Here is a 23,440-nt window from a genome sequence, read left to right on the forward strand (position 1 = left end):
TTAGATAGTTACATGGGTATGAGAATATAGAGGGATATGGGCCAAATGTGGGCAATTGGGATTAGCTTAGGGTTCTAAAAAAAAGGGCAGAATGGACAAGTTGGGCCGAAGAGCCTGTTTCCATGCTGTAAACCTCTATGACTCGAAGTCAGGCGTGTGATGGAATACTCCCCACTTGCCTGGATGGGTGCAGTTCCAACATTCAAGAAGCTTGACACCATCCAGGGCAAAGCAGCCCCGCTTGATTGGCACCACATTCACAAACATCCACTCCCTCCATCACCGATGCTCAGTGGCAGCGGTGTGTACTATCTACAAGACGCACTGCGGCAATTCACCAAAGATCATTCGACAGCACCTTGCAAACCCACGACCTCTACCATTAAGTAGAATAAGGGCAGCAGATGTCTGGGAACACGACCACCTGCAAGCTTCTCTCCAAGCTGACTTGGAAATATATCACCGTTCCTTCAGTCACTGGGTCAAAATCCTGGAATTCCCTCCCTAATAACATTGTGGGTCAACCCATAGCACATGGGCTGCAGCGATTCAAAAATAGCCAAGTTCCGCACACGAGGACAGTCTCAACAGGGATCTTGGGTTCATGTCGCACTATCTGTAACCCCCGTGACTTGCCTGTGCTTTATATGCTCTGTCTGAGGCCAGAACTCTCCATTCACCTGACGAAGAGGCAGTCCCCTTGAAAGCTTGTGAGTATTATCAAATAAATCGGTTGGACTAAAACCTGGTGTTGTCAGACTTTTTACTGCGATTCGAAAAGACAGCTCACCACCACCTTTTCAAGGGCAACTAGGGATGGGCAATAAATTCTGGCCAGCCAGTGATGCCCAGGTCCCACAAATGAATTTTTTTTTAAATTACTGGCTGTATCTGCTAATGCTCAGTGATTCCTGTACCAGAACACCCAGGTCCCTCTGTACCTCAGCATCCTGCCCTCTCACTCCATTTCAAACAAATTCGGCCTAAACATCTTCCAGTCGAAGTGGACTTCCTCACACTTTCCTAATTCTATTCCCTCGTTTTCTCCTTTCCCTGTATCTCCAAACCCCCACTCCCCTCCCTTTCCCCTCTCCCCCAACACCCTCAGTCCTCCCACTCTCCTTCATTCTCCTCCCTCCTCATCTCTCCCCCCATTCCCCTTCCCTCCCCATTGCTCCCCCATCACATCCTCCTTGTCCCCCTCATCCCTTCCCCCCATTCCCCCCTCTCTCATTCCCTTTCATTCCTCCTCATCCCCCCTCCCCCTCATCCCCCCTTCAATCTCCCCACTCCCCTCATCTTTCTCCTCCCACCCTCATCCCATCCCCCTCATCCCCCCTCCCCTCCCCCTCATCCCCCCTCCCCCTCATCCCCCCCCTCCCCACTCCCCTCATCTTTCTCCTCCCACCCTCATCCCATTTTCCCCCTCCCCCCTCATTCCTCCCTCATTGCCCTCACTCCCCTCCCCCCCTCACTCCGCCGCCTCCCCTCCCCCCCTCCGCGGTGATGTCACTTCCTGCCGCCGCTCCGGGCTTTGGGCGGGATTTTCCGCTCCCGCCTTTCCGCTCCCGGTGCGGCGGGGCTGCGATGCGGCAGCGGGCGGGAGAGTGAGCGGAGCCGCGGCGGGACAGGCAGCACCAGAGGCGGATCGGCAGCGGCATGGAGCCGGGGGGCAGGCGGAGGGGCAGCGGCCGAGCCCGGATCATCAGCCTCGGCATCCTCCTGCTGAGCGTCCAGCTGAGCCAGGTGAGGGTGAGGGGGGTCGGGGTGAGGGTGAGGGGGGTCGGAGGGGTGGTGAGGGGGGTCGGAGGGGGGGGTGAGGGGGGTCGGAGGGGGGGTGAGGGGGGTCGGGGTGAGGGTGAGGGGGGTCGGAGGGGGGGTGAGGGGGGTCGGAGGGGGGGTGAGGGAGGATGAGGGGAGTTGGGTGAGGGTGAGGGGGGTTGGGAGGGTGAGAGGGAGGGGGGTGGGGGTGAGGATGAGGGGGGGAGTGATGGTGAGGGGGGGAGTGAGGGTGAGGGGGGTGAGGGTAAGGGGGAAACGTGAGGAGGGGGTCAGGGGCAATGGGGGGGTCGGGTAGGGGGAGCATTGAGAGGGAACGGGGTGAGGGGGTCATGGGGGGGAGGATAGGGGGACAGACACAGAGGAAAGGGGTCTTTGGGTTGGGGGGTTAATGTTAGGGGGGGTGGGGGTGAGAGTGAGGGCATCCCCCTGCGTTTAGGGGGTTCACCAGTTGAAGAATTTTGGGTTTAAGAGTCTCTGACTTACCTTCAGCACCATGGACAGAGAGAGAGAGAGAGAGAGAGGGAGGGGGGCACAGAGGGAGAGAGAGACACAGACAGAGTTAGAGAGAGAGAAACAGAGGGGGGGGGGCACAGAGGGAGAGGGAGACAGAGACACCGAGGGAGAGAGTTAGAGAGGGACAGAGAGTTAGAGACACACACACACACACACACACACACACACACAAAGATAGAGTCAGAGAGAGAGAGACAAACAGACAAAGAGAGAGAGAGAGACAAAGAGGGGGACGGAGAGTTAGAGAGAGAGACACAAAGGGGGGGGACAGAGAGAGAGAGGGGGACAGACACAGGAAGAGAGAGGGACAGAGAGTTAGAGAGAGACACACACACAAAGATAGAGTAAGGGGGGGGGAACAAAGAGAGAGAGAGAGACAAAGAGAGGGACAGAGAGTTAGAGAGACTCACACAGACAGAAAGAGGCAGAGACCTGGTCAGAGGTCCTAGAATTATAGAATCCATACAGTGCAGAAGAAGGCCATTCAGCCCATCGAGCCTGCACCACGACAATCCTACTCAAATCCTATCCCTGTAACACTCTGTATTTACCCTGCTAATCTCACTGATTCTAAGGGGCAATTTATCGTGGCCATTATCAATTTACCCACCCTAACCAGCGCATCTTTTGTGGGAGGAAACTCGAACACCCAGAGGAAACCCACACAGACATGGGGAGAATGTGCAAACTCCACACAGGCAGTGACCCAAGCCGGGAATCGATCCCAGGTCCCTGGCGCTGTGGGGCAGCAGCGTTAACCACTGTGGCACCGTGCTGCCACAAACAGAGACGTGGACAGAGATACGGTTGTTTAATTGCTCAGGACTGTTGTGCCATAGTAGAAAATCATTGGCTGTCTGGTTGTGACCAAACCCCACATTCCTCCCATTCCCAATAACCTTTGATCTCATTAATCTAAATGCTTTCTAATATCCATTGGCCCAGATCCAGCTGTCTCTGGGGAAGAAGGTTCCACTCGTTCATCATCCCTCCGGAGAGAAAAATTCTCATCTCCATTTGAAATAGATGACCCCCTTATTTTAAACAGTGTCCCTGAGTTCCAGTTATGAGGGAGCCCGGGGGTTAGCAACAAGATCAGCTAAAAGTTTATTTATTAGTGTCACAAGTAGGCTTACATTAACACTGCAATGAAGTTACTGTGAAAATCCCCTAGTTGCCACATTTCAGTACCTGTTTGGATACACTGAGGGAGAATTTAGCACAGCCAATGCACCTAACCGGTACATCTTTCGGACTGTGGGAGGAAACCCACGCAGACACGGGGAGAATGGGCAGACTCCGCACAGACAGTGACCCAAGCCGGGAATTAAACCAGGGTCCCTAGCGCTGTGAGGCGGCAGTGTTAACCACTGCGCCACCGTGCCACCCCCAGCAATAAATCAAGTACAAATTCCGGAGTAAATTCTTTACCCAGGGAGTGGGGAGAATGTGGGACTCGCTCCCACGGGGAGTGGGGAGAATGTGGGACTCGCTCCCACGGGGAGCGGGGAGAATGTGGGACTCGCTCCCACGGGGAGTGGGGGAGAATGTGGGACTCGCTCCCACGGGGAGTGGGGAGAATGTGGGACTCGCTCCCACGGGGAGTGGGGAGAATGTGGGACTCGCTCCCACGGGGAGTGGGGAGAATGTGGGACTCACTACCACGGGGAGTGGGGAGAATGTGGGACTCACTCCCACAGGGAGTGGGGGAGAATGTGGGACTCGCTCCCACAGGGAGTGGGGGAGAATGTGGGACTCGCTCCCACGGGGAGTGGGGGAGAATGTGGGACTCGCTCCCACGGGGAGCGGGGAGAATGTGGGACTCGCTCCCACAGGGAGTGGGGAGAATGTGGGACTCGCTCCCACGGGGAGCGGGGAGAATGTGGGACTCGCTCCCACGGGGAGTGGGGAGAATGTGGGACTCGCTCCCACGGGGAGCGGGGAGAATGTGGGACTCGCTCCCACGGGGAGTGGGGGAGAATGTGGGACTCGCTCCCACGGGGAGTGGGGAGAATGTGGGACTCGCTCCGCCACGGGGAGCGGGGAGAATGTGGGACTCGCTCCCACAGGGAGTGGGGGAGAATGTGGGACTCGCTCCCACGGGGAGTGGGGAGAATGTGGGACTCGCTCCCACAGGGAGTGGGGGAGAATGTGGGACTCGCTCCCACGGGGAGTGGGGAGAATGTGGGACTCGCTCCCACGGGGAGCGGGGAGAATGTGGGACTCGCTCCCACGGGGAGTGGGGAGAATGTGGGACTCGCTCCCACGGGGAGTGGGGAGAATGTGGGACTCGCTCCCACGGGGAGTGGGGAGAATGTGGGACTCACTCCGCCACAGGGAGTGGGGAGAATGTGGGACTCGCTCCCACGGGGAGTGGGGAGAATGTGGGACTCGCTCCCACGGGGAGCGGAGGGGACGCGGGGCTCGCTGCCAGTCACTCTGAAGGAGAGAGTCTATCTCCATTTGGAGAGGCAAGATTTGATCAGGGATAGTCAGCACGGTTTTGTCAGAGAGACGTCATGTCTAACTAATTTGATTGAATTTTTGAGCATAGGACCAAGTGTGTGGAGGAGGGTAGTGTGGTTGATGTAGTTTACATGGAATTCAACAAAGCCTTTGACAGTCCCATGTGGGATTCTTATTAAGAAGGTAAATGCACCTGGGATACAGGGTGATCTGATAAGGTAAATTCATAGTTGGCTTAGCGATAGGAGACAGAGGGAAGTGACAGAAGCTACTTTAGTGACTGGAAGCCAGTGGCGTACTACAGGGATCTGTGTTGGGCCCCTATTATTCATCATTTATATAAATGACATATGATGACTGTGGGGGGGGTAGGGTCAGTAAGTTTGCGGATGTGTCTTGGGCGACAGGAAGATATAGACGGAATGGTCAAATGGGCAGATAAGTGACAGATGGAATTTAACCCCGAAAAGTTGATACACTTTGAAACGAGTAATTTGACAAGGAAGTATTCAATGGAAGATCTGACACTGGGAAGTTCTGAAGAACAAAGAGAAATTGGCATGTCTGTCCACAGATCTCTGAAGGTGGAAAGGCAGGTTAATAGGGTGGTGAAAAGGGCAATGGGACACTCACCTTTATCAATCGGAGTATAGATTACAAAAGCAGGGAAGTCATGTTGGAGTTGTATAGAACTTTGGTGAGGTCACAGCTGGAGCACTGTGTGCAGTTCTGGTCGCCACATTATCGGAAGGATGTGATTGCACTGGAGGGGGTGCAGAGGAGATTCACCAGGATGCTGTCTGGGATGGAACATTTAAATTATGGAGAGATTTTGAATGGGCTTGGGTTGTTTTCATTGGAGCAGAGAAGACTGAGGGGTGACCTGGTCGAGGTGTACAGGATTATGAGGGACACAGACAGGGTGGATAAGGAGCAGCTGTTCCCCTTAGTTGAAGGGTCAGTCACAAGGGGACACGAACTAGAAGTGAGGGTCAGGAGGCTTAGGGGAGATGTGAGGAAAATCGTTTTTACCCAGAGGGTGGTGAGGGTCTGGAATGCGCTGCCTGGGAGGGTGGTGGAGGTGGGATGCCTCACATCCTTTAAACAGTATCTGGATGAACACTTGGCACATCGTAACATTCAGGGCGATGGACCAAGGGCTGGCAGATGGGATTAGGAGGGAAGGTCAGGAGCTTTCATGCATCAGTGCAGACTAGATGGGCCGAAGGGTCTCTTTTGTACTGTGAGATTATGTGAACCTATGAAGTGGGGAGAAATGTAGGACTTCCTCCCGCAGGAAATGGGGAGAATGTGGGACTCGTTCCCACGGGGAAGTGGGAGAACGCGGGACTCGCTCCCACGGGGAGTGGGGAGAACGTGGGACTCGCTCCCACGGGGAGCGGGGAGAATGTGGGACTCGCTCCCACGGGGAGCGGGGAGAACGTGGGGCTCGCTCCCACGGGGAGCGGGGAGAACGTGGGACTCGCTGCCACGGGGAGCGGGGAGAACGTGGGACTCGCTCCGACAGGGAGTGGCCGAGGTGAATGGTATCGACACATTTTGGGGGGAAGCTGGATAAACACGATGGAGACAGAAATAGAAAGGTGAGGAGATGGAACGAGAGGAAGAGGTGGAGGGAGGGAGCGAATGTGGAGCAGAAAGACTAGCATGGATTGGATAGGCTGAGTGGCCTGAGTGTGTTCTGTATGGCACAGTGGTTAGCACTGCTGTCACACAGCACCAGGGGCCCGGGTTCAATTCCCAGCTTGGGTCTCTGTCTGCAGAGTTTGTAAATTTTCCCGTGTCTTCGTGGGTTTTGTCCGGGTGCTCCGGTTTCCTCCCACAGTCCGAAGTTGTGTGGGTTAGGTGGATTGGTCGAGATAGATTGCCTCTTAGTGTTTTGGGGGGTGGGGGGGTGGGGGGGGGGGCTACTTGCCTGGGGTTATGGGGAGAGGGCCTGGGTGTGCTCAGTGCAGACTCGATGGGCTGAATGGCCGCCTCTGCACTGTAGGATTCTGTGTAACTGAGGCAGATGAAGAGGTGAGGACATGGATTCGGGGGAAGGGGAGGGTTGTGGGAATCGCCAGACACAATGGGCTGGAGGGGAAGGAGGTGTCTGTAGCTAAGCTGCTCTGGGTTAGAGCAGCTCCTGTTTCAGTGAGAATGTGACAATGTCTAATGCTGTGCCAATGTTCCTGATTAATAACCTTATTCTGTTTAAACCTGGGTTTGCTGATGATTTGCAATTCAAAGCATTGTTTAGGTAATGATTTCTGAATATTGTGGATTAAACATTGTTTTGATGAAGTTTATTGATGAAAGCTAAGCAGCTTGTTTGATTTCTGTGCGAGTCTTGGCTGCTGTCTGAGATTCAGTGTTAATTTGATCCAATTATTTTCTGTATTGAATTGATCAAAGGGTTTGGAGGTGGCTGCAGTACCACTGACTGCCACTCAGCGGTGCCACACTCCACCCATTGAAATCGCCAAATCTGCTTGTCCGAAAGTCATGATGTGGAGATGCCGGTGTTGGACTGGGGTAAACACAGAAAGAAGTCTCAAAACACCAGGTTAAAGTCCGACAGGTTTATTTGATGGTAAACGCCACTAGCTTTCGGAGCGCTGCTCCTTCGTCAGGTGAGTAGAGAGTTCTGATCACAAACAGGGATTAGCTGATTAGGTGTAAAGACTCACGTTCTAATCAGTATTCTGTAAACTGTGTGCCTTTATACGCCCTGTTAGTGATCAGAACTCTCCACCCACCTGACAAAGTAAACCTGTTGGACTTTAACCTGATGTTGTGAGACTTCTTACTGTGACCTTAAAGCAACAGAATCCCCAGTTACATCAAGCAGCACAGAGACACATTAATTCAATCCTCTCTCTGCATACTAAGGCAACTCTTGTCTTCAAATACAGTTTTTAAAGTTTATTTATTAGTGTTATAAGTAGGTTTTAACGTTTTAAAGTTAAAAGTTTATTAGTCGCAAATAACACTTACATTAGCGCTGCAATGAAGTTACTGTGAAATTCCCCTCATCACCGCCCTCCTGCGGCTATTCAGGTCAATGCACCTAACCAGCATGTCTTTCGGAGTGTGGGAGGAAACTGGAGCACCTGGAGGAAAACCACACAGATACTGTCCACACGGACCGTGACAGGTTGGCAGTGTGGTTAGCACTGCTGTCTCACAGCACCAGGGAACCTGGGTTCAATTCCCAGCTTGGGTCACTGTCTGTGTGGAGTTTGCACATTCTCCCTGTGTCTGCGTGGGTTTCCTCCAGGTGCTCCGGTTTCCTCCCACAATCCAAAGATGTGTGGGTTAGATGAATTGGCCGTGCTAAATTGCCCCTTAGTGTCAGGGGGACTACCTAGAGTAAATGTGAAGGGTTATGGGGATAGGGCGTGGGTAGGATTGTGTTTGGTGCAGAATGACCTCCTCCTGCACTGTAGGGATTCTATGATTCTGTGACTCAAGTCTGGAATTGAACCCAGGTCCCTGTCGCTATGAGGCAGCAGTGCTAGCCACTGTGCCAGCCATTTCTCTACTGCAAATGTTTTGTGTTCCTATGACAATAACTGTCTTGAGTAAGCCCTATCCCCATAACCCTTCACATTTACTCTAGGTAGTCCCCCTGACACTAAGGGGCAATTTAGCACGGCCAATTCATCTAACCCACACATCTTTGGATTGTGGGAGGAAACCGGAGCACCCGGAGGAAACCCACATAGACACAGGGAGAATGTGCAAACTCCACACAGACAGTGACCCAAGCTGAGTAAGAAATTTGAAATAGATACCTTCAGAAGTTGCACTGGGCTCAGGCGAGGCTGTGGGATCGCCGCTATACTATTTACAATCTACCTGTCAGTGTCTATTTATTCACCTCATCAGAGATCAGCTGCACTCCAGTGTGTGAAAAATTCTTCAACCTCAGTCGCTTCCATGCCAAAACTAAACTCCCCACCATAGACATACATGATCTACAGTATGGAGATGATTACAGTGTCGTTGCGCTCTCTGCACCAGATTTGCAAGCCACTTTTGATCTCTTTAATTCCTCATACAAGAAATTCATCCTGTTATTAAATGTTGCTGAAATTGAACTTGTTTATCAACCCACACCCAAACAGCTCAATTTCTCACTTCCCATATATCTTAAAGGAGTGGCCCTGGAAACTATTCCAAGTGCTTCCCGAACCATGGCATTTCCTTCTCTCAAAGGTCAACATTGGGAAGGAGATCCAACTGCCAATTAGTTCGGCCAGTCTTCGACAAGCTACACCAGCAAGTGTTTTACAACAAAGACCTCCAGGGGTCAACAGAGTAGTTTTATTCCTTATGGAATATGGGTTTCACTGACTAGGACAGTATTTATTTCCCATCCCCAACTACCCCTTGAGAAGGTGGTGGTGAGCTGCGTTCTCGAATCGCTGCAGTCCACGTGCTATGGATTGATCGGCAGTGTTGTTAGGGAGGGAATTCCAGGATTTTGACCCAGCGACAGTGAAGGAACAGTGACGTATTTCCAAGTCAGGATGGTAAGTGGTTGGAGGGGAACCTCCAGGTGAGGGGGTTCCCAGATATCTGCTGCCTTTGTCTTTCTAGATAGAAGTGATTGCAGATTTGGAAGGTGCTGCCTAAAGAGTCTTGGTGAGTCACTGCAGTGCATCTTGTGGGTGGTACACACTGCTGCCAATTTGTTGTTGGTGGTGGGATTGGCCGTTTTTGGATGGGGTATCAATCAAGCGGGGCTGCTTTGTCCTGGATGTGTCAACTTCCTTGAGTGTTGTTGGAGCTGCACCCATCCAGGCAAGTGGGGAGTATTCCATCACACTCCTGACTTGAGTGATAGATGGTGGACACACTTTGGGGAGTCAGGAGGTGAGTTAATCTCCACATAATTCCTAGCCTTTGACCTGTTCCTGTAGTCACAGTCTTTATATTGCTACTCCAGTTTCTGGCCCGTGGTAACCCCAAGGGATGTTGATAGTGGGTGATTCAGTGATGGTAATGTCATTGAATATCAAGGGGCAATGGTTAGATCCTCTCTTATAGAGATGGTCTTAGCTTGGTGTTTATGTGGCATGAATGTTATTTGCCACTTGTCAAGCCTGAGCCTGGATATTGTCCAGATCTTGCTGTGTTTGGACACGGACTGCTTCAGTATCTGAGGAGTTGCAAATGATGCTGAACATTGCACAATCATTGGCGAACATCCCCACTTCTGACCTGATGATGGAAGGAAGGTCATTGATGAAGCAGCTGAAGATGGTTGGGTCTGGGACACTATCCTGAGGAACTCCTGCTGTGATGTCCTGGAGCTGAGATGACTGACCCTCCACAAGCACCACAGCCATCGTCCTTTGTGTCGGGTATGACCCCAACCAGTGGAGAGTTTCCCCTGATACCCGTTGACTCCAGTTTTGCTCGAGCTTCTTGACGCCACATTAGATGCAGGTATTGGTGGCAGATTTCTACCTGGAAGAAGATAAGGGCAATAAAAATAGGAGAGTTTAACTGTCTCAATATTGACTGGGATTCAAACAATACACGGGGCACTGGGGGAGAAAAATTCCTGCACTGTGTCCAAGAAAAATGTTTCAACCAATTAGTGACAAACCCAATAGCAGGACTAGAGGGCACAGCCTCAAGATAAGGTGGGGGGGGGGGTGCAGTTTAGATCAGAGTTGAGGAGGAACTTCTTCACTCAAAGGGTGGTGAATCTCTGGAATTCTCTGCCCGTTGAAGTGGTGGAGGCTACCTCGCTGAATATATTTCAGTCACGGGTAGGTAGGTTTTTGGTAGGCAAGGGAATTAAGGGTTATGGGGAGAAAGCGGGAAAGTGGAACTGAGCCACTTCAGATCAGCCATGATCTTATTGAATGGCGGGGCAGGCTCGAAGGGCTAGATGGCCTACTCCTGCTCCTATTTCTTATGCTCTTATGTTCAATGCAAGAGCAGGCAGTTCTAGACCTAACCTTGGGGAACAAAGTCAAGTACCTGAAGTGGTGACCTTGTTGGGGATAGTAATCATAATTCAGATAGAATTAGCATTACCATGGAAAAAGACAGCGAATAAAATAGGAGTAAAAGTTTTGAACCAGGGAAGGCAGGTTTTGCAGGAATGAGAAGGGACTTGGTTGAGGTGGACAGGACAGCACTGAGAGAGGATACATCACTAGGAAGCACTAAAATACAGGATCCTAAATGTACAAAGTACACATGTTCCATCCAAAAATAAGAGTGGTATTGCCAAATTTAGACCCCTCCCACTTCCATCCCCTCCCAACCCCGGGCGTCTAAAAGAATACAGGTGACAATCAAACAGATAAAGAAAGTGTATGATGTGCAAAAAGAGCTAAGCATTGCAGAGAGTCCAGACAAATATTGGAAGTGCAATGTAAAATAAAAAGGAAATCAAAGAGAGGGCTTGAAAAAAGGTTAAAAGGTAAAGTTAAAGAAAACCCAGTGATGTCATTGCCAATATATTAATGGGAAAAGGTTAGTTAAGGCACCAGTCAGAGGTGAAGAAGGGAATATATGTGCGTTTGCATGTCTCTGTCTATGCGTATGTGCGTGAACGAAAAGGCTGTGGAAAGGGTTTTGAATGTATATTTTATCCGTGCTTGCAAAGGAAAGGAATGATGCAGATGTGGTATTCCAGGAGGAACACTGGGATATTGGATGGGATAATTGAGAGAGGAAGTACTCAAACAGTTGAACCCTTGAAAGTTGATAAGCTGCCAGGACCAGGTGGATTGTTTCTGAAGCTGCTGGAAGAGATCAGAGAGGAGATCGCAGATGGTCTGATGATTTTCCAATCTTCACAAGGTACAGGGGAGAGACTGGAGAAATGCAAAAGTATTTCCACTGTTTAAAAAGGGATTGCAGGAAATGCCAAACTGTTACAGCCCTGCTAGTCTTAGATCAGTGGTGGGCAAGTTAGTGGAATCAGTCCTGAGATAGGATTAACTGTCGTGTAGAAAAGCTTGGACTAGTTAGGGATGGTCGGCATGGATTTGTTAAAGGAAGGTCTTGCCCCACAAACTTGATTGAATTCTTTGTAGAAGGGCCAAGGAGGATTGATGAGGGTAGTGCAGTGGATGTTGCGTACATGGATTTTAGCAAGGTACTTGACAAGGTCCCACAGGGCAGATTATCCATATTCCACAGGCCTTTTGGATCAATGTGGCAAACTGGATCAGAAATTGGCTCAGTAACAGGACACAAAGAATATCGATCGATGGATGTTCTTCCGAATGGAAAGTTGTTTTGAGTGATGCCCCACAGGGCTCAGGTATTGGGACCCCGGCTGTTTGTGTTAATACCTTAACAACGTGGACCTGGGTGGACATCTGGGAAACTTGCAGGTGACACAGATTTGCCGAGTAGTGGATGGTGTAGAGGGTATCTATAATCTCCAAAATAATGTAAATGGATTGGTGCAGTGGATGGTGATGTGGCAGATGGAAAGAGAGCTGAGGTGAGGCATTTAGGAAAATCAAACAGTGATAGAGATTACACAATAAATGAGAATATAGTGAGAGGAATAGATGGTGAGAGATCTTGGCGTCCAAATACACAGGCCCCTCAAGTAGAAAAGGCTGTAAAGAAGGAATATGGAATGCTCTCCTTCATTGGCAGATATGTAGAACATAAAAGGAAGGATGTAATGTTGGAATTGTATAAAACACTGGTGAGGTCACAACTGGAGTCTTGTGTGCAGTTCTGGTCACTGCATTACAGGAAGAAGGTAATTGCTCTGGAGAGAGTGTAGAGGAGGTTCCAACAATATCGGCAGGGCTGGAAAAGTGTAGCTATGAGGAGAAAATGGAGAGGTTGGATTTGGCTGAGTGGTGACTTGATAGAGGTTATAAAATTATGAGGGTAAGAGATAGAGTAGTTCACCAGGCCTGGTCTGGAGGGCATTGGCTATGAGGAGAGATTGAATAAACTGGGATTGTTTTCACTGGAAAGACGGAGGCTGAGGGGAGACCTGATAGAGGGTCTACAGAATTATGAGGGGCACGGACAGGGTGGATAGTCCGAGGCTTTTCTCAAGGTGGAAGTGTCAATTACAAAGGGGCACAAGTTCAAGGTGAGAGGGGAAAGTTTAAGGGAGATGCTGAGGGGGGAGTTTTTCACACAGGGAGTGGTGGGTGCCTGGAAGGCGCTGCCAGAGGAGGCGGTGGAAGCAGGAACATTAACAACATTTAAGAGGCAGCTGGATGGGTACAGGAATAGGGAGGGAACAGAGGGATACGGACCGAGTAAGGACAGGAGGGTTTAATCAGGGCAGTCATGATTGTCACAGGCTTGGAGGGCCGAAGGGCCTGTTCCTGTGCTGTACTTCTCTTTCTTTGGACAGGATAAAATTGAATGCTGCACTGTCAGAGGGTCAGTGCTGAGGGAGTGCCGCACTGTCAGAGGGTCAGTGCTGAGGGAGTGCCGCACTGTCAGAGGGTCAGTGCTGAGGGAGTGCCGCACTGTCAGAGGGTCAGTGCTGAGGGAGTGCCGCACTGTCAGAGGGTCAGTGCTGAGGGAGCGCCGCACTGTCAGAGGGTCAGTGCTGAGGGAGTGCTGCACTGTCAGAGGGTCAGTGCTGAGGGAGCGCCGCACTGTCAGAGGGTCAGTGCTGAGGGAGTGCCGCACTGTCAGAGGGTCAGTGCTGAGGGAGTGCCGCACTGTCAGAGGGTCAGTGCTGAGGGAGTGCCGCACTGTCAGAGGGTCAGTGCTGAGGGAGCGCCGCACTGTCAGAGGGTCAGTGCTGAGGGAGCGCTGCACTGTCAGAGGGTCAGTGCTGAGGGAGTGCCGCACTGTCAGAGGGTCAGTGCTGAGGGAGTGCCGCACTGTCAGAGGGTCAGTGCTGAGGGAGTGCCGCACTGTCAGAGGGTCAGTGCTGAGGGAGTGCCGCACTGTCAGAGGGTCAGTGCTGAGGGAGTGCCGCACTGTCAGAGGGTCAGTGCTGGGGGAGCGCCGCACTGTCAGAGGGTCAGTGCTGGGGGAGTGCTGCGCTGTCAGAGGGTCAGTGCTGAGGGAGCGCCGCACTGTCAGGGGGTCAGTGCTGAGGGAGTGCCGCACTGTCAGAGGGTTGGTGTGGTTCATATTTCTGTTTGTGAGGCTCATTCTCATCCTCGGTTCTGAGAGAATCTCACTGCAGTAAAACTGGGAGAGACAGTTGCTACGGACCATGCCCCGTTTCCATGGCAACACTGCCTTGAGAATTCACTACACATTCCAACTCTGAACTAATAAATCATTCCACTTTCTCAATCTCATATTCAATGCAGATTTCTTTGTAAATTTCTTCTGAATGTGTAATGGTCCCCCACACACTGACTCTCACTGGGGTACGGGTCCCACACACACTGACTCTCACTGGGGTACGGGTCCCACACACACTGACTCTCACTGGGGTACGGGTCCCACACACACTGACTCTCACTGGGGTACGGGTCCCACACACACTGACTCTCACTGGGGTACGGGTCCCACACACACTGACTCTCACTGGGGTACGGGTCCCCCACACACTGACTCTCACTGGGGTACGGGTCCCACACACACTGACTCTCACTGGGGTACGGGTCCCCCACACACTGACTCTCACTGGGGTACGGGTCCCACACACACTGACTCTCACTGGGGTACGGGTCCCTCACACACTGACTCTCACTGGGGTACGGGTCCCACACACACTGACTCTCACTGGGGTACGGGTCCCACACACTGACTCTCACTGGGGTACGGGTCCCACACACACTGACTCTCACTGGGGTACGGGTCCCACACACACTGACTCTCACTGGGATACGGGTCCCACACACACTGACTCTCACTGGGGTACAGCTCCCACACACACTGACTCTCACTGGGGTACGGGTCCCACACACACTGACTCTCACTGGGGTACGGGTCCCTCACACACTGACTCTCACTGGGGTATGGGTCCCCCACACACTGGCTCTCACCGGGGTACGTGTCCCCACACACTGGCTCTCACCGGGGTACGTGTCCCCCACACACTGGCTCTCACCGGGGTACGTGTCCCCCACACACTGGCTCTCACCGGGGTACGTGTCCCCCACACACTGGCTCTCACCGGGGTACGTGTCCCCCACACACTGGCTCTCACCGGGGTACGGCTCCCACACACACTGGCTCTCACCGGGGGACGGCTCCCACACACACTGGCTCTCACTGGGGCATTTTCATTAGAATGATACAGTCATTATTTAAATGTTCCATCCCAGGCAGCATCCTGGTGAATCTCCTCTGCACCCCCTCCAGTGCAATCACATCCTTCCGATAATGCGGTGACCAGAACTGCACACAGTGCTCCAGCTGTGACCTCACCAAAGTTCTATACAACTCCAACATGACTTCCCTGCTTTTATAATCTATGCCTCGATTGATAAAGGTAAGTGTCCCATATGCCTTTATCACCACCCTACTAACATGCCCTTCCCCGTTCAGAGATCTGTGGACAAACACGGCAAGGTCCCTTTGTTCCACAGAACTTCCTGGTGTCCCCCCATTCATTGAATACTTCCTTGTCAAATTACTCGTTCCGAAGTGTATCACCTCACACTTTCAGGATTAATTTCCATCTGTCATTTATCTGCCTATTTAACCATTCTGTCTATATCTTCCTGTTGCTGAAGATACTTCACCTCACTGTAACCCACCCAGCCAATCTTTGTGTCATCCGCAAACTTACTGACTCTACCCCCCACATAGTCATCATATGTTATTTATATTAATGATGCAGAGATGCTGGTGTTGGACTGGGGTGGGCGCAGTAAGAAGTCTCAATACCAGGTTAAAGTCCAACATGTTTATTTGGAATCACGAGCTTTCGGAGCGCTGCTCCTTCATCAGGTGAGTGGGAGTTCTGTTCACAAACAACATATAAAGACACAAACTCAATTACAAGATAATGGTTGGAATGTGAGTATAAAGTTTATTCATTTGTCACAAGTAGGATTATATTAACACAGCAATGAAGTTACTGTGAAAATTCTCTAGTCGCCACATCCCACCACCTGTTCGGGTACACTGAGGGAGAATTTAGCATGTCCAACGCACCCTAACTAGCACAACTTTTAGAGTGTGGGAGGAAACCGGAGCATCTAGAGGAAACCCATGCAGGCACAGGGAGAACGTGCAGACTCCGCACAGACAGTGAGCCAAGCCGGGAATTGAACCCGGCTCCGTGGCGCTGTGAGCACTGTGCCACCGTGCAGGTAATCAGGTCTTTAGGTGAATAACATGGGTTATTATCCCTGTGGCAGAGAATAAATATTGTTTGATATTTTCTGGAGTATTTTCTCACTGGGTGTAAATATTGGTCTATTTGGATTGTGGGGCTGGGGCGGTGGGAGGTGTGTGTGGGGGGGGGGGGTGTATAAACCTATAGCTGTAGCATTGGGGCAGTGTGTAGGTGGGTGTGTGTATGGGGAAGCTGGGGGAGGGTTGTTGGGTTGGGGGCTGTATGCTTTGGCAGGGAGGTGGGTATACAAACCTGTAGCTGTGGGTTGGGCAGTGTTTGAGATTGGGGGGGGGTGTGTTTGGGAGGTTGCTGTGTGGGTTGGGGGGGTTAAACCTGTAGCTGTGGGTTAGGTGGGGGTGTTTGTGTAGGGAGGGTTTGGGGGGGGTTAAATCTGTAGCTATGGGTTGGGCAGTGTTAGGGTGGGGGTGTTTGTGTTTGGGGATTTGAGGGTGGGGGAGTGTGTGGTTTTGGGGGGTGGTAACCTGTAGCTGTGGGTTGGGCAGTGTCCGGGGCGGGGGGAGTGTCCGGGGCGGGGGCACTGGCTCCGGCGGGCGGGTTTGGGGCGGATTTTACGGGAGGGGCGGGTTTTGCGCAGCCGCCGGGGTGAGTGCGGCGCGGCTCCCGCTCCCTTTCCCGCTGCAGCCGCTCCCGGCTCCGCTCCCGCTGTCTCTCCGCTCCCAATGCCCCGCTGCCGCCGCCGCCCTGCCGGCCCCCCGGCCCGGTGAAGCCCCCTCCCCGTCTCCCCGCTATGCGAGAGCCGCAGAGTCCCCGCAATGTCGGTGCCGCTGCTGAAGATCGGCATCGTCCTCAGCACCATGGCCATGATCAGCAACTGGATGTCCCAGACCCTGCCCTCCCTGGTGGGACTCAACTCAACCCGCCTGAGCGCTGCCAGTGCCGGCAGCCCGGACCGCAGCACCGGGGTAAGGGAGAGGGGGGAGAGAGGGATGGATGGGGGGAGGGAGAGAGAGAGGGATGGATGGGGGGGAGGGAGAGGGATGGATGGGGAGAGAGAGAGGGATGGATGGGGGGAGAGAGAGGGATGGATGGAGGGAGGGAGAGAGGGATGGATGGGGGGAGAGAGAGAGGGAGGGATGGGGGGGAGAGAGAGAGGGAGGGATGGGGGGGAGGGAGAGGGATGGATGGGGAGAGAGAGGGATGGGGGGAGAGAGAGAGAGGGATGGATGGTGGGGGAGAGAGGGAGAGGGATGGATGGAGGGAGAGGGATGGATGGGGGGGGAGAGAGAGAGGGATGGATGGGGGGAGAGAGAGAGGGAGGGATGGGGGGGAGGGAGAGGGATGGATGGGGAGAGAGAGAGAGGGATGGATGGGGAGAGAGAGAGGGATGGATGGGGGGAGAGAGAGGGATGGATGGAGGGAGGGAGAGGGATGGATGGGGGGAGGGAGAGAGAGGGATGGATGGGGGGAGAGAGAGAGATGGATGGGGGGAGAGAGAGAGAGAGAGATGGATGGTGGGGGAGAGAGAGAGAGGGATGGATGGTGGGGAGAGAGGGAGAGGGATGGATGGAGGGAGAGGGATGGATGGGGGGGAGAGAGAGAGGGATGGATGGGGGGGAGAGAGAGAGGGATGGATGGGGGGAGAGAGAGAGGGATGGATGGGGGAGAGAGGGAGAGGGATGGATGGGGGGGGGAGAGAGAGAGGGATGGACGGGGGGAGAGAGAGAGAGGGATGGATGGTGGGAGGGAGAGGGATGGATGGGGGGAGAGAGAGAGAGAGGGATGGATGGGGGGAGAGAGAGAGGGATGGATGGGGGGGAGAGAGGGATTGACGGGAGGAGAGAGAGAGAGGGATGGATGGGGGGAGAGAGAGGGATGGATGGGAGGGAGAGAGAGAGAGGGATGGATGGGGGGGGAGAGAGGGATGGATGGGGGGGAGAGAGAGAGGGATGGATGGTGGGGAGAGAGAGAGAGGATGGATGGTGGGGGAGAGAGAGAGGGATGGATGGTGGGGGAGAGAGAGAGGGATGGATGGTGGGGAGAGAGAGAGGATGGATGGTGGGGGAGAGAGAGAGGGATGGATGGTGGGGGAGAGAGGAGAGGGATGGATGGTGGGGGAGAGAGAGAGGGATGGATGGTGGGGGAGGAGAGGGATGGATGGTGGGGGAGAGAGAGAGGGATGGATGGTGGGGGGAGGAGAGAGAGGGATGGATGGTGGGGGAGAGAGAGAGGGATGGATGGGTGGGGGAGGAGAGAGGGATGGATGGTGGGGGAGAGAGAGAGGGATGGATGGGGGGGAGAGAGAGAGGGATGGATGGTGGGGGAGAGAGAGAGAGGGATGGATGGTGGGGAGAGGAGAGAGAGGGATGGATGGTGGGGGAGAGAGAGAGGGATGGATGGTGGGGGAGAGAGAGAGGGATGGATGGTGGGGGAGAGAGAGAGGGATGGATGGTGGGGGAGAGAGAGAGGGATGGATGGTGGGGGAGAGAGAGAGGGATGGATGGTGGGGGAGAGAGAGAGGGATGGATGGTGGGGGAGAGAGAGAGGGATGGATGGTGGGGGAGAGGAGAGGGATGGATGGTGGGGGAGAGAGAGAGGGATGGATGGTGGGGGAGAGAGAGAGGGATGGATGGTGGGGGAGAGAGAGAGGGATGGATGGTGGGGGAGAGAGAGAGGGATGGATGGTGGGGAGAGAGGGAGAGGGATGGATGGTGGGGGAGAGAGGGAGAGGGATGGATGGTGGGGGAGAGAGGGAGAGGGATGGATGGTGGGGGAGAAGGGAGAGGGATGGATGGGGGGGAGAGAGGGAGAGGGATGGATGGGGGGGAGAGAGGGAGAGGGATGGATGGGGGGGAGAGAGGGAGAGGGATGGATGGGGAGGAGAGAGAGAGAGGGATGGAGGGAGAGAGAGAGAGAGGGATGGATGGGGGAGAGAGAGAGGGATGGATGGGGGAGAGAGAGGGATGGATGGGGGAGAGAGAGAGGGATTGGGGGAGAGAGGGGGAGAGAAAGAGATGAGGGGGAGGTGTTATGGAAAGGAGGGGGGCAAGGGTGGGAAGGAGGAGAGGGTGGAAGGGTGAGGACAGGTTTGGGGAAGGAAGGGGGAAATGGAGGATGGGATGAGGGCTGGAGGGGGAGAGGAACGGGGTGAGGAGGAGGTTGGCGTGGGAGGACAAAGGGGCAGGGTGGGGGGAAGGGGGAGGCTGATTCCAGGGATTGCGGGTCTGATGTATGAGGAGAGAGTGACGCGGGTGAGGGTTGTCTTTGCTGGAATTCAGATGAATGAGGGGGATCTTGTTCTGAATTCACGTAAAAACTGGTGTAAATTACAATTGTTTTTTCAGCAGGGGTTCAGGTTCGAATCTCCCACGCTCTGCAATGTAGACGTCACAATCGGGAATGTCAGTGAAAGCTCGGGGGCCGGGTGGTGGGGGGGGGGGTGCCTATTTGCGCCGGAGTCTGACAGTTCCTGAACTCCACGCGTGCACAGTGGCCCCAATCTCCCAGATTGTGGTTTGATGGCCAGACTTGATCACTTGCCCGCCCAGGACCCCCTCAGTGCTGCGGTCTCCCACAACCATCACTGAGCCAGCCCAGACCACCCCCCAACTCTGCCATCACAGAACACCTCGCCATCCTGCCATCTCGGAACACCCCAATCTCCCATCCCATCCCATCCCATCCCAAGCATTGGCCTCCCTCTAGCCTGAACAATCCCAATTCAGATTGATAGCGAGATCCCCCACCCCCTTGCCCCAAGCCCTGCCCCCAAAAGGCCTCACCCCCTTGATACTGACCCCTAGGCTCTGCCCCATACCTGGTGAGCAGTGCCAAGGTGCCCCAGGCATTAGCACTTTGCCCCTGGCACTGCCCAAGGGACACAGGCTGGCACTGCCAGGGTGCCCTTGCCCAGGGCCTGATAATGACATTCAAATAACATTTTAAAAAATGTAAATTATTTATGGCCTTCCCATGGGTTTCCAGCGTGTCTCAACCACACCGGAGTTCCAGCGGTGGAAGACGCGTGTGCGAATCCTGTGAATCGGCGGACACGCACCTCCCAACCCGACCCATCAAAAAACTGGCAGGTCGGAATGGCAGAATTGCCGCGTCTTTATCCACTGCCTTTTGTAGAAGACCCTCTTAAGAGAAAAAATATCCCCCTCATCTCTGAATTAAATAAACAGCTCCTTATCCTTAAATATTAACCCCTAGTTTTAGATTTTCCCTCAAGAGAAAACATTCTCTCTCCATCCATCCTGTCATCACCACACCCCCACCCCCCCGGGATCTTAGTGTCAATAAAGTCGCCCCTTACTCCTACCAAACTCTAGTGGATACAAACCTAACCTCTCCAGCCTTTCCTCATCAGACAACCCACCCATTCCTGGTTTTAGTCTGGCAAACCTTCTCTAAACTGTTTCCAGTACAGTTACATCCTTCCTTAGACAAGGAGACCAAAACTGTATCCGGAACTCCAAATGTGGCCTCACCAATGCCCTGTACAACTGAAGCTTAACCTTACTTTTGTATTCAGTTCCCCTCATAATAAACAGTAACATCCTATTACATTTCCTAATTACTTGCTGTATCTCAATACTAACCTTTTGCAATCCATGCACTGGGGCACCCAGATCCCTCTGTATCTCAGATTTCTGTAATCTCTCACTGGTTAGATAATAAGCTTTGTTTTTATTCTCCCTGCCAAAATGGACAATTTCACACTTCCCTACATTATGCTCCATTTGCCAGATCTTTGCCACTCACTATGTCCCTCTCTATAATCCTCCAGTAGCCTCCTACATCCTCTTCACAATTTACTTTCCTACCCATCCTTGTCAACAAATTTCACAGCTATGTCTTCAGCCTCTCCGTCCTAGTCATTTATATAAATTGTAAAAGCTAAAACTCCAGCATTGATCCCTGTGGCATGCCACTCATTACATCCTGCTTCCCAGAAAGTGATGCTTTCATGCATATTCACTGCTTCCTATTGGCTTGTCAATCTTCTACCCATGCCAATATGTTACTTTCTATACCAGGAGCTTTTATTTTCCACAGCCTGTAATGTGACATTTTATCAAATGTCTTCTGGAAATCAAGTCTCATAACACCAGGTTAAAGTCCAACGGGTTTATTTGGTACCCGAGCTACCAAAGAACTACCAAGAGCGCTGCTCTTTCATCAGGTGAGTGCTACCAAATAAGCCTGTTGGACTTTAACCTGGTGTTGTGAGACTTCTTAGTGTGCCCACCCCAGTCCAATGCTGGCAACTCCACTTTCTGGAAATCTGGTACATCCACCTTCATCTACAGCACATTACTCCCTCAGACATAGAACACTACAACACAAACAGGCCCTTCGGCCCACAAGTTGTGCTGATCATATCTGTACCTACCAGGCCTATCTATAACCCTCAATCCCATTAAATCCCATGTACTCATCCATAAGTCTCTTAAAAGACCCCAACGAGTTGACCTCCACCACCACCGACGGCAGCCGATTCCACTCACTCACCACCCTCTGAGTGAAAAACTTACCCCTGACATCTCCAGCAAACTGGTTAAACATGATTTCCCTTTCACAAAACCATGTAGACTCTGCCTGATAACTTCTTCAATAATAGTCTCTAACATTTTCCCTGTGACAGATGTTAAGCCAACTGGTCTGTAGTTTTCCAATTTCTGTCTCCCTCTCTTTTTGAGTAACAATTACGTTTGCTACCTTCCAATCTAGTGGGACCTTCCCTGAATCTAGGGAGTTTTGGAAAATTAAAACCAGTTAATAATTCATTATCCATATCTTTTCAGAGCTTTGGATGAAGCCAATCCGGATCCGGGGATTGCTCAGCCCTCACACCCAACAATTGGTCCATACCATTTCCCCGGAGATTGCAATTTCCCTGAATTCCTGTCACCCCCTCCCCCCCAATTCGCTGATTACAGCTGTTTCTGGGATATTATTGGTGTCCTGTATAGTGAAGACTGATGCAAAATACCTGTTCAAGTCATTTGCCATAGTCGTCCTTAACATTATCAATTCCCCAGACACACCTTCTGTAAGAGCAACACTCACTTTGTTAACTTATTTAAATATCTATCAAAATTCTTACCACCCATATTTATATTACCAGCTAGCTTTCACTCACACACTTTCCCTCCTTATCAAGCACTTTGCTATTTTTTGATCTTTGCAATCTTTCATAGATGAGACAGTGTGTCGTTATTGGCCCTTTTAAAGCTTCAGATCGAAGTGGAGGTGTTGGTTTCACTGGAGCAGCTCCGAGCTGCCCCCAGAATAAGATATAAAATTATAAACCGTTTGTACCAATCCAGAGACATCCCTGCAACCAATTACTGACCTCCAGGTCTCCAACAAAGCTGCAGTGATTTAAATGTGGGAGGTAGAGAGTAGGAGTGGGAGGTTGGGATTAGTGAGCCGGGGGGTGGTGAGTAAAGAAATAGAATATGTGATTGTCAGAATTACCTCAATTACGCATGACAGAAGCAAGCTTACTGAACTCTCTCCTTCACCCAGCGGATCTGTCTTCCCATCTCCCTTGTATTTATCCAGATTCCCCTTAAGTGAATCGACACTATTCATCTCAACCACTCCCCATGGGAGCGTGCCCCACATTCTCCCCACTCCCCGTGGGAGCGCGCCCCGCGGGAGCACGCCACACATTCTCCCCACCCAATCTCCTTATCCTGAGACTGTGCCCCCACGTAACAAACCCCTCAGAATCCTGTAGATCCCAGTGAGATTGCCTTTCATTCTAAGCTCCAGAGAATATAAAGCAGTTTATTCAGTCTCTCATTATAGGACAATCCCCCATCCCAATTTGATTTCAAGACATCAGTGAAATTGAGTAACAAAGTGTAGTTGGCAGTTTGATTAAATTGAGTGGCGCTGTGTAGTTTAAATATGGATGTGGGTTAAATTTCATTCCAGGTTTTCTTTCACTTGTTCGAGACGATTTGACCAAAAAACTCGGAATAAAAAAGAATTGCTGTTGGAAAAGGATGGGATGAAAGGGTCGGCAAGATTATTTACATTAACATATTTTCCCCCAAGCTACATAAATTCTAAATAGTTTAGCCTGTGTGTGCAATCTGATTGGTGTGTGTATGCTGGGAGCTGGGTGGGTAATGGCTGGTTCTGCCGCACCCTGGGTAAATCCTGCACCTTCCTCTGCGTCTCTCACAACCAATAAACACCTCCCTAAGCAGCTTCTGCTCACACACATTGCCCATCACCGATTCACTCAGTATACAGGTTATTGCTCAAGGGGACAGAGATAGATCATAAATGAAGACACACTCTCACATGGTCTCTCACACTCTACACTCTCTCATTCATGTGTGGTCTCTCGCGCGCACACGCTCGCTCTTCTCACACACACACTCTCACTCTCGCACACTCTCACTCTCGCACACTCACTCTCGC

General features: G+C 52.1%; 1 protein-coding gene across 2 annotated transcripts in view; it reads left to right on the top strand.

Annotated features, from left to right (window-relative positions):
• Window positions 1-1,537: 1,537 nt before the first annotated feature.
• Window positions 1,538-23,440, top strand: part of LOC145358191 (noelin-like) — a 48,181-nt gene continuing 26,278 nt past the window's right edge. The window contains exon 1 of one of the 2 annotated variants that reach the window (XM_080211970.1): window positions 1,538-1,746. In XM_080211970.1, the coding sequence (XP_080068096.1) occupies window positions 1,660-1,746 (87 nt within the window). In that variant the 5' untranslated portion in view covers window positions 1,538-1,659. Of the gene's footprint in view, window positions 1,747-16,675; window positions 16,960-23,440 lie in introns of those variants that run through there. The other variant, XM_080211969.1, reaches the window with a different exon arrangement.

The sequence above is a fragment of the Carcharhinus amblyrhynchos genome, chromosome 25, assembly GCF_965287045.1.
Source record: "Carcharhinus amblyrhynchos chromosome 25, sCarAmb.v2.hapA, whole genome shotgun sequence".
NCBI classification, from domain to species: domain Eukaryota; kingdom Metazoa; phylum Chordata; class Chondrichthyes; order Carcharhiniformes; family Carcharhinidae; genus Carcharhinus; species Carcharhinus amblyrhynchos.